The 15,706-nt window shown below is 39.0% G+C and overlaps 1 protein-coding gene across 5 annotated transcripts in view; it reads right to left on the bottom strand.

Moving 5' to 3' along the window:
- Nucleotides 1-990: 990 nt before the first annotated feature.
- Ccdc30 (coiled-coil domain containing 30) overlaps nt 991-15,706 on the bottom strand; it is a 136,117-nt gene continuing 121,401 nt past the window's right edge. For all 5 annotated transcript variants that reach the window (XM_078026063.1, XM_078026060.1, XM_078026062.1 and 2 more), the window contains 4 exons: nt 9,992-10,128; nt 8,049-8,163; nt 1,706-1,773; nt 991-1,346 (listed from right to left, as the gene is read on the bottom strand). In XM_078026063.1, the coding sequence (XP_077882189.1) occupies nt 1,148-1,346; nt 1,706-1,773; nt 8,049-8,163; nt 9,992-10,128 (519 nt within the window). In that variant the 3' untranslated portion in view covers nt 991-1,147. The remainder of the gene's footprint in view (nt 1,347-1,705; nt 1,774-8,048; nt 8,164-9,991; nt 10,129-15,706) is intronic.

Raw genomic sequence — 15,706 nt, 5'->3', positions numbered from 1 at the left:
AGCTCCTTATAATTCAGGGCTCAGCCCAGGGGCAACCAAACAAAAGCCCTTTGTCACTCAGATCACTGGTTTTCTTTTTGCTGCTCAACTGTTCAAAATTACATGTCTTCATCGTTCATTCCCTGCCACACACAGCCTCCTCCCTAATAGTACATAAATTCCACGAGTAAAAACTCTCCTAGTCTGTCTTGTTCACAGCTGAGGCTGCGTTGCCTACTATCAACTAGTATATAATAAGTTTTCGTTAAATAGACCCAGTGAATTGATTGAAAAAAATGTTACCTTGGGCTAGACTCAGAGTCAGAGCCCGCGTTTAATACAATAGCTATTATTTCCTGTATCCTTGGATCATCCTTTCTAGTGATTGAGGAAGTAAGAGTTACCTATAAAAATTCAGTGCATCTATCATGGGCCCGGTGGCTGCACACTTGTAATCCCAGAGACTCAGAGGCAAAGGCAGGAGTATCACAAGTTAGAGGCCAGCCTCAAGAATTCAGCAAGGCCCTAAAGCAATTTAGCCAGACCCTATCTCTATCTCTAAAATATAAAAAAGGGCTAGGGATATGGCTCAGTGGTTAAGCATCCCTGAGTTCAATCCCTGTTACCAAAAAAATAAAAGGATGTGGGATTAATGGGGCACAGTGGCATATGCCTGTAATCCCAGTGGCTTGGGAGGCTGAGGCAGGAGGATTACAAATTCAAAGCCAGTTGGATATATGACCCAGTGGTTAAGTTCCCCTGGGTTCCATCCCTGGTACACCAAATAAATAAATAAATAAATAAGGAATTATACAGGTTTTTTTTTTAATTACTTAAATGTGATTACATTGTTTTTTCTTTTAAATAATAAAACTTAAAAATACCCATGATAATGGAAAAGAATGCTATATTAACCATATATATACTCTGAAGTAAAACCTAATTATATCATTGAACTTCACTGTACTGATCAATACAAATCATCTCAGGATATAAAACAAACTTGAGAAATCCATTTTTAGAAACTGTTTAATGAATTATCAGCAATTTTGAAGACTCCTGGCTGACATACAGTGAGGAATCTGGAATCTTCCATGTCATAGTCCACTTTAACGTTCAAGCTTTAAGTTAGCAGGTTTGATCATTATAGTGTTAGACACCAGCGATTTTATAGTTCTGACTTTTGGTCTTGTTTTTTTAGGCTGTGTGCTTCTTTCAGAAAAGCCATATCTATGTATCCAGTTTCAGAATTCTGTGAACATGAAAGAGACTCAGGGGACTTTGAAACTCCTGTTGCTGCTTCTGATTTATGTTCCTTAGTCCCTTGAAGATTTCCAATGGATTCTAACAGACGTGCTCCTGAAAAACTAAGAAAGAACATGAGTGAGGGCATTGTATGAATAGAATTGCCTGGTAGAAGTCTGGGGTTACAGGGATGTGGCTTCAATAATATTTCAGCTTTTTACAACTCTCAAGCACAAAGAAAAAAAAACAAATAAAATTTACCTTTAACCTATTCTTGTAGGTTACCTCCCATCTTACTTAAATAAGATTCTGTGGGGTATGAGGGTGAAGGGTTGGTGAGGGGACAAGGAGTTAGGAGAAGATTCATTTACTAATTGTAGAAAAATACTCTTCAATGCTATGCTTTCTCAAGACAGCAACTCAGAGCCAGTTAACAGCTATGCCTCTCGGGCATGCAGATGACTCTATTGATTTTACTAACCTAGATCCTGGAAAAGGCAATATTTTCTTTAGTACATCAAGTCCAGGGATGTCACTAATTGTTGCTTCCTAAAAGGAAAGAATGGACTAATGTTAAATATTACAATGATAAACCATTGGCAGTATGTGCTGAGGGCCATTACCAAGTAGGAATGACGCATCGAAATTTCCTTGCCAAGCGTACCCCATGCTGCTTAGAGGACATTCGATGGAACATTGCATGCATGCTTTAATAAGGTGACCTTGCTCAAGGACCAAGGCGGATTCGGGTTTAGAGCTGATCAGGTTTGAGGAAGTAACCGGCTCCTTGAGTTTAAGGCGTTGCCAGTTTAAGATAATGGGTTTTAGGGAAGTTGGAAGTTGAAGATTATTGCTGGGATTAGGGTGTTCCTGCTGCTTGTTCCCATTGAGTTCTCGTGAGATTAAAAGGGGATTTGGAGAGAGCCTCGTGGAGTAGGTGAATTGTGCGGGAGACGAGAGAACGCGTTTGCCCCTGGACCTGTGTGGAGGTGGTGTGAGAGCGGGAATAAAGAATTGCTGTTTGAACCTACAAAGCTGTGAGTGCCTCGTGATTCTGGTGCCAAGCCGAGCATTGGCCTTTGGCATTTTGGTGGTCCGTACGAGGGATGTCTGAAGCTTGGGGGTAAGTGAATTTTCTCGCTCCTGAAGGAGAGCAAAAAAATGGGTGACCATTTCAAAAAACAACGTGTTCTTGTTTTGATTTATTTTGTTTTTATTTCAAGTTGCCTGTTCCTAGAACTTTCTCAGGCAAACTGGGGAAAATGGTTGACTCAAGGTTTTAATTTGTTCGCCTCTGAGGAAGAGAAATTGTTAGAGGAAGGAGGCACCCCAGTAAGACCAAGAACAGCTAGGGCATATGTTGATACAATACAAAAATGTAGCCCATGGCTTTTTAAAGACAGGTTATTAAGTATATCAATGGGACCATCATGGTATCCTGTAGAAGGATTTTTCTTCAACAAGAAAGAGATGGCTAGTTCTGTTTACTATACTTGTCTAAGATCTTGGTTTTTACAGACATCTGATTAATTTACAAAGCTAAAGTGTTAAAATATCAACCACTAAATATGAAATCAAGTACTCTTTACTTATTAAGTTCCATAAGGTAATAAATTTAAGCATTATGTGTGTTTTCATAAATTGGTAAATGGAAGGAAGTTTAATATTGCTTTGGTCTGTGTCTTTGCTGAAACAAGGTTACTAAGAGTTAAGATTCTATCATGTGTAATTTATATACAGAGAGTATAAGAAGTTTCAGTTGGGTTTCAATTACAGTATAATAGTACCTTAGAAAACATAAAAGTATTTCATCTTATTAAAGTGGAGTAATTTTATAAGGGTTGTTTCAGAATGTGAATTTATAAAAAGTGTTAATGGTTAAAAAAGGGATATAAAAAGGTTCAAGATGTGGAAATATATTTTAATATAAAAGGTTAAAGGTTAAATAAATGTTTCTAGATGAGATAATCTCTGTGTGGTAAATTAAAAAGTTGTAAATGCCATTTAAAAAGATTTTGAGGAAACTAGACTTACTTTATAAGCTTGAGAAAGGAAGAAAGAAGAAAAAGGTATTTGTACATGGCAGATTGAGACAAAGCTTCTTAATGGAGTTAAAAAAAAAAGCCTTTGGTTGAAGGGCAGCCATGTAAACTAATATTAAGCGATTTAAACAGAATCTAAGCCTCGTTTAAAAGAGTGAAGCTGTAGGTGGTGAAAAAGTACATTTAAAAGTACAGTATAGATGATAAATGAAATGCTTTAAAAGGTTAAATTGAAGGTGGTTAAGATGCCTTCATGACGGAGAAAAAAAATATAACCCATGAAAATGGGAAGATAATAAGATAAAAGATTTAGATAAAGAAGATTAAAAATTTGAAGTGGAAAACTTCAAAAGCAGAAGTACAGGAAGGTAAAAAGAGAGAGAAGATGTAGAAAGATAAAAAAGATATAGGAAGATAAAAAAGATGTAGAAAGACAAGAATTTTAAACCCACAAAATAGGAAACAAAAGAAAACTAGGAGAGAAAAAAGCAACTAAGGGTAAATATAAAAACCTTAGAAGAAAAGTAGAAGATAGAAATAAGATAAATGGTTGAAAATGTCAAGTAAAGGTATTTCAGATAGAAAATGCAAAAGGCTAAGACAACTATGGTTTAAAACCACATCTAAAAATTATGAGGACTAAAATAATTCTAAAAAGTAAGGCAGAATGCTTTTGAAAGACTTAAATTTAAAAGGATCTTTAAGGGGTATATATCCCCCAAAGATAAACTTAAAATAACCCTTTTTTACTCTAAACTTTCTAAATTTGGATTCATCAGGATTTAGTGCTGCGGAAAGACATATGTATCCGAAAAATGTACATAAGCCTAAGGTACTTTGGAAAGATTCTAACAGGACAATGGAAAGGTCCCGACCCAGTTATTGTCTGGAGTCGGGGTTCCGTTTGTGTGTTCCCACAGGGAGAACAGCAGCCGATTTGGATTCCAGAGAGGTTAACCAAAACAATTTCTACAGAAAAAGAAGATGATTTGACTGAAATCCATAACAGCTGAAATCCAGAGCTCCAGCTTGGCTATTCTTACATCTGCGACAGTGATTAACCACGGTGCCTTTTTTTTTCAATATCTATTTTATTATTGCATTTTTCCCACATTGTAGTTCTATTTTATTTTTTGAGCTCATACAAACCTAGGTTAATGTTTTTCTGATCAGTTTTGTTTTTTGACTGTGTTTTATTTTTTGACTGTGGAGTTTTTAAACATTGCAATGGAGATTTTACCTAGGTAAAGCTACAATGCCGTTATTATTGTCTTATATGTTGTATGTTATGTGTGCCCTGTTTTGTGTTGCATGTCAGTATGTGTGTATGTCCATATTTTTATATGAGGAGCGCTCATGAAAAAATGGATCCGAATTTTTTTTTTTATTCACGTGATTTAAGTGGTTTAATTTAAATTAGTTAAACAGCTGTTAATGATTGCTTTCAAAGGTGATTAACAGATCTGTTTGCTTACTATTGTTTTTAAAGGTGATTAACAGATCTGTTTGTTTACTTTCACTTTTCCTTTTCATCATATTTAATAATTCTGTTCAGGATAATGTCTCTTTAACATCATTGCCAGAATTCCCATCTCCATCCCAGTGCCGGTGAAGACTAAGAAAACCAAACTACAGCTTCTATGATAGCTACCACAGGAAACTGTATAAACTGATGCATCAATGAATATAACTCAACAAGTAATGCTCAATCAAGGACTTGATTTACTTTGTGAGGAAATGGACATATTGATAGACTCTTCCACTTTGAACTGCCTGCAGAACCTGACTGGACTATATATCAGTTGCATGCATTTTGAACTATTGTCTGGTGCAGCGATTTGTGGTACTGCTGGCATATTTTTGCTGATGGTGTCACCAGTGATGCAATTTCCTTGCCAGCGCACCCCATGTTAATTGTGGTAATGCTGGCATCTTTGCTGATGGTGTCACCAGTGATGCAATTTTTCCAAAGGAGCCGTCAATTGGCTTGGTGTCGTGGCATTTCTGTATCTTCCTCCCTTCTACTAGTGATGGTCTAAAATTTGGGGGCCAACAGAGGTGAGGCAAGAACCTCACCCCCCCACTGGCACCAAGGTTAAATTTGGGGGCCAACAGAGGTGAGGCAAGAACCTCACCCCCCCACTGGTGCTTAGGCCTATCCACAAGCATGGCTGAATGCTGGACCGGTAGTCAGCGACGGGTTGATCTGATTGCAGTGGATTCAACCTAAGACAGGGGACTGACGCCTAGAGGTCAGTTCATCCGATGACGGGTAAGAACCATATGTTGAATTGGACAACCTACCAGGCACGGTCCTAAGCCACATTGCTTGTTGTTTAATTAATCAGAAGGGGGGAGATGCTGAGGGCCATTACCAAGTAGGAATGACGCATCGAAATTTCCTTGCCAAGCGTACCCCATGCTGCTTAGAGGACATTCGATGGAACATTGCATGCATGCTTTAATAAGGTGACCTTGCTCAAGGACCAAGGTGGATTCGGGTTTAGAGCTGATCAGGTTTGAGGAAGTAACCGGCTCCTTGAGTTTAAGGCGTTGCCAGTTTAAGATAATGGGTTTTAGGGAAGTTGGAAGTTGAAGATTATTGCTGGGATTAGGGTGTTCCTGCTGCTTGTTCCCATTGAGTTCTCGTGAGATTAAAATGGGATTTGGAGAGAGCCTCGTGGAGTAGGTGAATTGTGCGGGAGACGAGAGAACGCGTTTGCCCCTGGACCTGTGTGGAGGTGGTGTGAGAGCTGGAATAAAGAATTGCTGTTTGAACCTACAAAGCTGTGAGTGCCTCGTGATTCTGGTGCCAAGCCGAGCATTGGCCTTTGGCAAGTATGATTCTAGAATTTATACATATGAATATATAATATAGCTATAATATCTGAATATACTACACACAACAAAAAGCATAAAAGGGTATAGAATGAAAAGTTGCTTGAACAACACTATCAGTAAGTCAGGCTCTCTCTCTCTCCCATATATAGTCTATATTGATCGCTATATATATTTATATAAACTATCCATATAATATATAGATTATATACATAGTCTGTCTCTGTCTGCCTATCTTTCTAGTTTTTACACACATGTTTTTATACATTCTGTCTTCATCTTTCTTCTGTTCATATTTGGAGAACATATACAAGGGTCTTATTTTTTGTTGTTATAATAGCATTGTTGACAAATAAATCACATACCACAAAGTTCACCCTTTAAAAATGCTTGGAAGAGCTGGGTATGGTGGCACATGCCTGTAATCACAGCAATTTAGGAGCTGAGGCAGGAGGATTCCAACTTCAAAGCCAGCCTCAGCCACTTGGTGAGGCCCAAGCAACTTAGTGAGATCCTGTCTCAAAGCAAAAAATTTAAAATGGACTGGGGATGTAATTCAGTGGTAAGTCACCCTGGGTTCAATTCCCAGTAACCCCTCCCACAAAAAAAAAAAGCTTGATTCAGTGCTTTTCTATGTATTCACAGTTTTATGCAACCATCAACACTGATTCCAGAACATTTTTATCACCCTCCAAAAAAGCCCCACACCCATGAGCAGTCACTTCCCATTCCTCTCTCCTGCCAATCACTAACATATTTGCTGACTTTATGGATTTTCTTATTCTGGACATTTCATATAAATGGGATCATATGATCCTATAATATGTACCCTTTTATATCTGGTTTCTTTCTTTCTTTTCTGGAACCAAAGATTGAACCCAGGGACACTCAACCACTGAGCCATATATCCAGCCCTTTTTACTTTTTTATTTTGAGACTAAGCTGCTTAGGGTCTTGCTAACTTACCTGGGCTGGCCTTGAACTTGTGATCCTCTTGCCTCCAGTCTCCCCAGTTGCAGAGATCACAGGTGTGCGCCTCTGCACCCAGCTGAAAATTCTACTTTTGATGAACTATTCAAAACAACTAGCATAGCTTAGAAGCAGTTACCCTTTTGAGAGTAAAGGTGCATTCTCAACAATAGTGCCCAACAAGCAGGATCTACTGTTAAGTATCCTGGGAAGGGATGTCTTACAAATGATACAAACCAGGGAAGGAAGAAAATAGCCTCTGCCTTGGATTCAGAATATAATTCTTCCTACTGAAGTCCCTCTTTCTAACCTGCTTATCATCCAGACTCTTGACCTTGTCTCACCCTGTATTACTTTCTGCCTCTCTCTAAACTTGGCTACTTGTCTGAATTTTTGGAACATAATTGCTTTTCTTGGACTAGGGTGCTCTGTTGTCTTGATTCTTTAATAGGCTAGTTTCACTTAACTTCTCTGAACTCAAGACTTCCTCACCTTTCTTTCCTAATGTGCTAGAGTAATACATTATGAACAAGGTTGCTGAGTATGAGGCATATATATGAAAACATTTAACGTTCATTCATTCTCAAATATCTGTGGAGCATCTATCTGCAGATACAGCAATATATGAACTACAGTTGTTGCTCTCTAGGATCTCACTGCAGAATTAATGAGATAGAAAAGAAAAACAGCAATAACCACTATATAATATGTTAAAGAAGCTCAGAGTCATACACGAATTGCTTTGGAATCACATCAGTGAGTTTTAAAGCTGACCCAATGAAGAGCAGAGTTGGTCAACAGCATTTGCAGGGGTTGCTACCCTGGTATATGTGTAGCCAAGGAGCCTCTTTGCTACAACCCACCATGAAGCCAAGAGCACAACTAGAGCTATATGAAGTTGAAGAGAAGAGAGGGTACAGCAAACTTAGCAACTAATATTCAGATTAAGGACCCAATAAAAAGTGCATATCTTACCTCTTTTCTGCGAATCTGGATGTTCCATATAATGCGCTCTAAGAAGCTAACTTGCTGCATGAGCCGGAAATGATTTTCCTGTAATTGCTTATTTTCTTTATCCAGGAAAAGTGCTCTAACAACAGTATAAATCAGAGACATAGCTAGAAATGTCTTTTTCTTTCTTTCTTTCTTTCTTTTGGGGGGAGGGGCAGTACTGGGGATCAAACCTGGGACCTTTTGCATTCTCAGCATTTGCTCAACCACTAAGCTACCCACCCTCCCTAGAAATTCTGCATCATTTTTGAAAGCCCAACACTATGTTCCACATCCCACTGTCTCTGGGTCTTGGACTACTGTCCAGAATTTAGACTAAGTTTGGCAGAAGAATTCTTACCATATTATATGATCAACTAAAAAACAATAAGCTTCTGGTCTGTAAATGGTTATTAAATACACATGCATGAGTATATGAACTCCAGACCTTGAGAAATTTAAGGTATGACTCTAGGGGAAGGATTGAAACAAAAGACCATATCCCTTCAAATATCCTAACTACACATCTTGCTTCTGGCTCTCATCTTAAACTAATCTGATTCTGAGTTCTCATGGAGAAGTAGAAATAGTATTAGCAGCAGCAGCCACTTACTAGCTAGTCACCATGTACTTAGGCAATGTGACCTGCTCACACATTAAACACTAAACATTTTTCACATATTAGCTCACTTAATCTTCAGAACAACCTCATAAAACATATATTGTTATGAAGCCTTTCTTACAGCTGAGAAAACTGAGGCTGAGAGAGAGAGGACAGGAACTTGGTTAAGAACATAAAAACAGAAATTTGTAGAACTGGGATGCCAAGCAGATCTTTAAGACTTCGAAGGAAGCCTGATCTCTTTTCCACTATCTTAGGCTCTCAGGGCTGCAGTTATTTGGGAGACTTGGCAGTATAATAGATTTGATTAGAGATTCATGTTTGATTTCTCGTTCTGCAACTTGTTATTTGAGTGACCCTTAGCAAATTATAAATCTGAGCCTCAGTTTCCCCATCTGTAAACTTACTTCAGAAACTATGACATAGTTTGAGATGGACAATGCTTTATCTGTATAAAAGGGGAAATACAAACAGTAAAAGATAATCAGAGGCTTTCCACGTGTGCCCTAAGGAGCATGTGCCCAAAGTAGCTGACAGGTATGGTGCTGGAGTCTTGGGCCAGGCTGCCAAGGTTCACATGCTGCTTGACTACTAACCAGTCTAGGTGACTTCCCTGACCTCTGTGGAGCTTGGGTTCCTCATCTGTAAACTAAAGCTAATGTTACTACCTCCCTCCTGGGGTTAGTGTTAAGGTTAAATGAGTCCAGAGAGAGTGAGCTTAGAACAGTGTCTAGCATATAGTAAGTTCTCAATCATTGTAGTTCTCAAACATAATTGTCATAGATGACATTATCTGTTAAGATCAACCCATTCTCTTTGTTCTTGTTCTTGCTCTAAGAATATTTTTGACTGTAAATTTTCCCATGGAGGAGAGAATGCTCGAGCCAGCTTGTATCTAAATTCTTTTCCTCTTTGAATATTTCTCATTAAAAATTAATGTCATATCCTGTGGGATTCATGCATTTATGTCCTTCCTATGAGTGTAATTCTCTGGTCTACTTTAATTCCATAGGTATCAAATGATAAAAAAGGAGCATTGACACACACAATGAGGCTGGCCAGAATGCACATATCTGGGTCCTCTGTGAGAGAGCCTATATGAATGGCTGGCCCGCCTGGTCCATGATATTCTTTCTAATTTCACAAGTTCTGCTGCTTGCATGATCTGCCGAAAACAGCAGACATCAGAGGAAGAGTTATAGGATAAGCCACAAACTCAAAGGACAGCCTCTGCAACCATTTCTTTGTTGAAGGAGAAACAACCTCTTAGCGGTGTCTACTGGCTGCCCAGTGGGATTGCACCTACTTGCTCTTGACTGATGAGATTATTTGTTTGTTGTTGCGGATTATTTCTTCTTGGTCCATGACTTGCTTCAGAAGCTCCCTTTTTTCTATGATCAGATTATCATTTTGGACGGTGATCTGGGCCTGGAATGCCTTCTCCTAGGGATTCACAGCAAGAGAAAGAGTTAAAGAACTTCCGCCTGTTTCTAAGTCCTAACAACAAACTTCTCTTGTTTACTCTCTTTCCTGTCCTCTAGTCTGTTTCTGTTTGGTGACATGGTCATTCATTATAGCTAGATATACTTCTATTTATTTTATATGTGATGTATTTTTGTTTGGAGGTTTAATCATTCTTTTGCAGTAACATTAAGAAGATCTGAACCTCAACTTCTCCTAAAATCCCAGTGCTCTTACCTGTATTATCTTTCCCCTCTCTTAGATGTATTCTAATTACATAGGGATCAAAAACCTCCAACAAATATGACTGAATTTTTTTGAAGCTCCATATTTAAATTTCCCCCATTTAATACATGTCCATCTGCACTGTAGTTGTATTCCTTTAAAGGCAGAGGGAGGAAGATGGGAATTTAGCCACCTGGTCAGGCAGAGTCAGGATCCCAGCTGGCATGGCAAGCCATGCCTGACAGCCAAGAGTAGAGCCTACTGCGGAAGGAATGATGCTGAAATGCCTTCAAGCCCAACACCATGTTTCACTTTCTACCAGTGATTTTCTTCCAAGGCAAGAGGTACTGAAGTTATGGCTAAAATGATAAAGGAGTACATTTGGTGAAATAATACTAATATTCCCCCATAGCTGAAAGAGTTCTTAGATAGGTATTGGTAAATATAGAATTGTTGGTCTCACTTCACCGATGACCTGCAAATTGTAACGGGGAAGTACTTTCATCTTTCCAATTTTTGTTCCTCACCTGCCAGTGATGGGAACAAGTGGGGAAGGGAGAATAACAACATTGGGCAAGTGGGTGAATCATAGAGTTAAGAAGGCAACTTTGGGGCTGGGATGATAGAGCGCTCGTCTAGCATGCACAAGGCACTGGGTTCGATCCTCAGCACCACATAAATGTAAAATAAAGATATTGTGTCCACCTAAAGCTAAAAAATAAATATTAAAAAAAGAGGGGCAACTTTTTGCTTCTCTTTCTTTTTTGAGAGAGAGAGAGAGAGAGAGAGAGAGAGAGAGAATTTTTAATATTTATTTCTTAGTTCTCGGTGGACACAACATCTTTGTTGGTATGTGGTGCTGAGGACCGAACCCGGGCCGCACGCATGCCACGCGAGCACGCTACCGCCTGAGCCACATTCCCAGCCCAACTTTTTGCTTCTTTTCAATAAGATATTAATAAGGGCTGGGGATGTAGCTCAGTGGTAGAGTGCTTACCTAGCACCAGGCCTGCCCTGGGTTCAGTCCCCAGTATCTACCACACACAGACACACACACACACACACACACACACACACACACACACACACACAGTAAGTTCTAAATAAGATACTAATGAAGATACTAGTGTTGATTGCTCAAGAAAAGACTGTCCATCTATTATTTAAGATATGAAAGGAAGGAGGTTAGATTATGTTCTGAAACAAACCATTCTGCATTTTAAAGTCCTTCTCCAGGACCATTCAATGCCTAATAATACCTCACTTGTTATTATTTAAAGATATTTAATACATGTCCATCTGCATTGTAGTTGTTTTGATAAGGGTTGAGAATAGAAGCAGCCATAGACAATATACCCTATCCTGTAATAAATGAATTAAAAAGGATATTAGATGGGGACATTTACCCTGTCCTTAGGAAACACCACATATTTTTTGTGGTGAAAGAGTTCATAGATAGGTATTGGTAAATATAGAATTTTTTTTAAAAAATAGGGATTCCTGCTATGGTGATAAGGTAAAATATTGGGGTAAATCTGGTTTGGATGGGTACAACAATTAGAGGACTCAGTTAGCTTGCTGCATATTGAGAAGGCCGAAGAGATGAAGCCAAAAAAAGAGACATTTATTTTTGGAGACGCAGAAGATAAACCTAATGTTTTTATCCTCAGGGCTCTGATCTGTTGGTCCGAAAATAGGTTAAAATCAAAAGTCCCAGGTTTATAGTACTGTTGTATTAAAAACGCTCACATCAGTCTTCAATGAACTTTTTTTTTTTTTTTTTTTTTTTGGTACCAGGAATTAAACTCATGGGTGCTTAACCAGTGAACCCTGAACTTTTTAATATTTTATTTAGAGACAGGGTCTCGCTAAATTGCTCAGGGCCTCACTAAGTTGCTGAGGCTGGCTTTGAACATATAATCCTCCTGCCTCAGCCTCCTGAGCCACTGGGATTACAGGCCTGTGCCATGAACTATTTTTAATTCTAACAATTTGTCTTGTGAAACTATATATCCACCCATTAATATGATTCTTAGAGATCATACCCCAAGAAAAGGGAAAATAATAATATCAATGAAAATTTTAATATAAACCACGTTAGGAATTTTATGTTTACATATGAGGTGGAGATTCCATGTTACCAATAAAGGAAATGATACACAGAAACTGGTCCAAAGTCAAAGAACTAAAAGTCAGAGCTAGAATTTGAATCCGTATCTGTTCTAAAGCTAAAGCCCACAGAACTCTTTAATGGTGTGAACAAAAGACCAAATTACTTTCTTAGCCCTCCTTATTTGCAATTTGCAGTATATTTCCTGGAGACCTAGTCAGTGCATTAGCTTTCTAGGCCTGGCATGTCAAATTACCACAAACTGAGTGCTTAAAACAACAGAAATTAATTTTCTTTCAGTTCTGGAGGGCTGCAAGTCTGAAATTAAGATGTTAGCAGGGTTAATTCTTTCTAAAAGCTCACATGTAGTGTTTTTTTGGTTGGCTGATTTTTCCTTGCAATACTGAGACTCAAACCCAGGGCCTTCTTCATGGTAGGCAATTGCTTTAATGCTGAGACACACCCTCAGCCCTCAGAGGAAGCTTCTGTTCCCTGCTTTTCTCCTGATTTTGAGTGGTAGCCAGCACAGCTCAGTGTTTCTTGGTTTAGTTACATCATTCCAAACTTTGTCCCCATCACCATCAATGTTCTTCCCCTGTCTTCCCTTCTTCTTATAAGAGAACCAATCAGATTGGATTTAGTATTCACCCTATCCCAGGATAACCTCATTTTAACTAATTACATCTGTAAACATCCTGTTTCCAAATAAGGTCACAATCTGATGTTTTGGGTAGACATGAATTCTGGGGAACACTATTCAACCCAGTACAGTCAGGAAGAAAGGAAGCAAATCTGCTGAAAGCTGTTTTACATATAAGCATAGAAGTAGAGGCAGGTAGTACAAGAAAGCATTGGTCTTCGGGCACAGTGGCACATCCCTGCAATCTGTTATTTGGAAGTCCAAAAGTTCAAGGTGAGCTACTTTAGGTCAAATCTGACACAACTTAGACACCAAAATCAATAATGATAGTAACAGATTATAACTCAACAAATAAAATGAGAATCCAGGCGTCCATATTAACAAATAAATGACTATGTAAACCAGGTGTAGTGGTCCATACCAGTAATTCCAGCTACTCAGCAGACTGAGGCAGAAGGACTGAAAAGTTCAAGGTCAGCCTTGGCAATTTAGCAAGACCCTACCTAAAAATAAAAATATAAAGGGTCAGGGATATAGCTGCGTGGTAGAGTGCCCCTGGACTCAATCTCCAGTACTACAGAGAGAAAAAAAAAAGTTGTACTGTGTGTAGTCTAGAGATTCTTTTTTTTAAACTTTTTATCTTCATTTACTTCTCTTTATTTTATTTTTATGTGGTGCTGAGGATTGAACCCAGTGCCTCATGCATGCCAGGCGAGCACTTTACCACCCCAGTCCCAGTCTAGGGATTCTTGACCCAAGTCCCATGGTAGTGAATGAATATCTGAAATTACATAAATTGTTTTGGTATCTTTGGCATCAGAGATACAAAAAAATTTAGGTGGGGATATAAATGAGTATATTTATATAAAAGAATTTTCAAAATTCTTTTTTTTTTTTTTTTTTTGGTACTGGGGATTGAACTGAGAGGCGCTTAACCTCTGAGGCACATCCCCAGCCCTTTTTTTGTATTTTTTTTAGAGACAGGTCTCATCTAGTTGCTTAGAGCCTTGCTAAATTGCTGAGGCTGGCTTTGAGGCTGCCTCAGCCTCCCAAGCCACTGGGATTACATGCATGCACCACCATGCTCAGCCAGTTTTCAAAATTCTGAAATGGACTAGAGATCCCAGAATGGGAAAACACTATTGATGTCAGTTGTTTTTTTTTTTTTTGATCCTGGGGTTTGAACCCAAGGGTGCTTTACCACTGAACTACATCCCCAGACCTTTTTCTTATTTTTTATTTTGAGACAGGATCTTGCTAAATTGCTTAGGCTAGCCTTGAACTTGCAATCCTGCTCCCTCACTCCTGAGTTGCTGCTGAGAGCCATTGCCAAGTAGGAATGACGCATTGAAATTTCCTTGCCAGCGTACCCCATGTTGCTTAGAGGAAGGACTCGTGGAAATGGACTTGCCTTGGACATTCTCTGTGACATTGCATGTATGCTTGAGAAAGGTGACCCTGCTCAAGGATCAGGGTGGATCCGGGTTTAAGGAGGATCCTACTGGATTAGGGCGGATCAGGTTTTAGGGAGTATCCTGCTCCTTGGGTTTAGGGCATTCCCGGTTTAGAACAATCTGGGTTTAGGGCGGTTCCAGGTTATTCCTGCTGGGAATAGGGCGCATCCTGCTGCCTGAGTTCCCGTTGAGTTCTCATGGGATTCATAAAGTATTTGGGATTCAAAGCCTGGTGGAGTACGTGAATTTTGTGGCAGAACGATTTTTCCCCAGAACGTGTTGGTAGAGGGCCGGTGTGAGTTCGGGAATAAAGAATTGCTGTTTGAATCTACAAAGCTGTAAGTGGCTCGTGATTGTGTGCCCAGCCAGAAACTGCGGCAAGTTGCTGGGATTACAAGCCTATTATGCCACCATGCCTGGAAGTTGCTCTCCATTTTTAATTTATGTAGCTTAAACATCTCAAGACTATTCTGCATGCGGGGCTGGGGATGTGGCTCAAGCGGTAGCGCGCTTGCCTTGCATGCGTGTGGCCTGGGTTCGATCCTCAGCACCACATGCAAACAAAGATGTTGTGTTCGCCAATAACTAAAAAATAAATATTAAAAAATTCTCTCTCTCTCTCTCCTCTCTCACTCTATCTTAAAAAAAAAAAAGACTATTCTGCATGCAATTCCACTTGTCTTGTCCAATTTCTTTCTTATCCATATGCCCATAAGTCACAAGACCAATAAGACAAGCATAAAGAAATCAGGGATATTTAGAAAAAGCTTGAAGGTGCTAATCAAGAACTGATAAAGAAATCAGGATTACCTGTTTTCAATGCCATTAAAACTGACACTGAGGCTTGAGACAAAACACGGGGGACTTAAAACATGAATGAGTTAGTTAATGAGGGTAGTTTGGAAGTCTTTGCTGAAGAGTATCTAAGAAAAGATATTTTCGTTTGAAGGCAAGACAAGCATAAATTGGCAGTGCAGACTATTTTCAGTGTTCAATTTAGTTTAGCAACACTATGAGTCTTAGATACTGTTTGGTAGGACTTAAATAATTACTTACATGGAAAAATGATGACATAAAAAGAAAACGAGGGCTCTGAAGAGTCCACAAATTAATTTACAAATGAGTGGGCAT

Source organism: Ictidomys tridecemlineatus, chromosome 11 (assembly GCF_052094955.1).
Source record: "Ictidomys tridecemlineatus isolate mIctTri1 chromosome 11, mIctTri1.hap1, whole genome shotgun sequence".
NCBI classification, from domain to species: domain Eukaryota; kingdom Metazoa; phylum Chordata; class Mammalia; order Rodentia; family Sciuridae; genus Ictidomys; species Ictidomys tridecemlineatus.
Note: the sequence above shows the minus strand (reverse complement) of the source record. Positions and strands in the feature narration are given on the sequence as shown.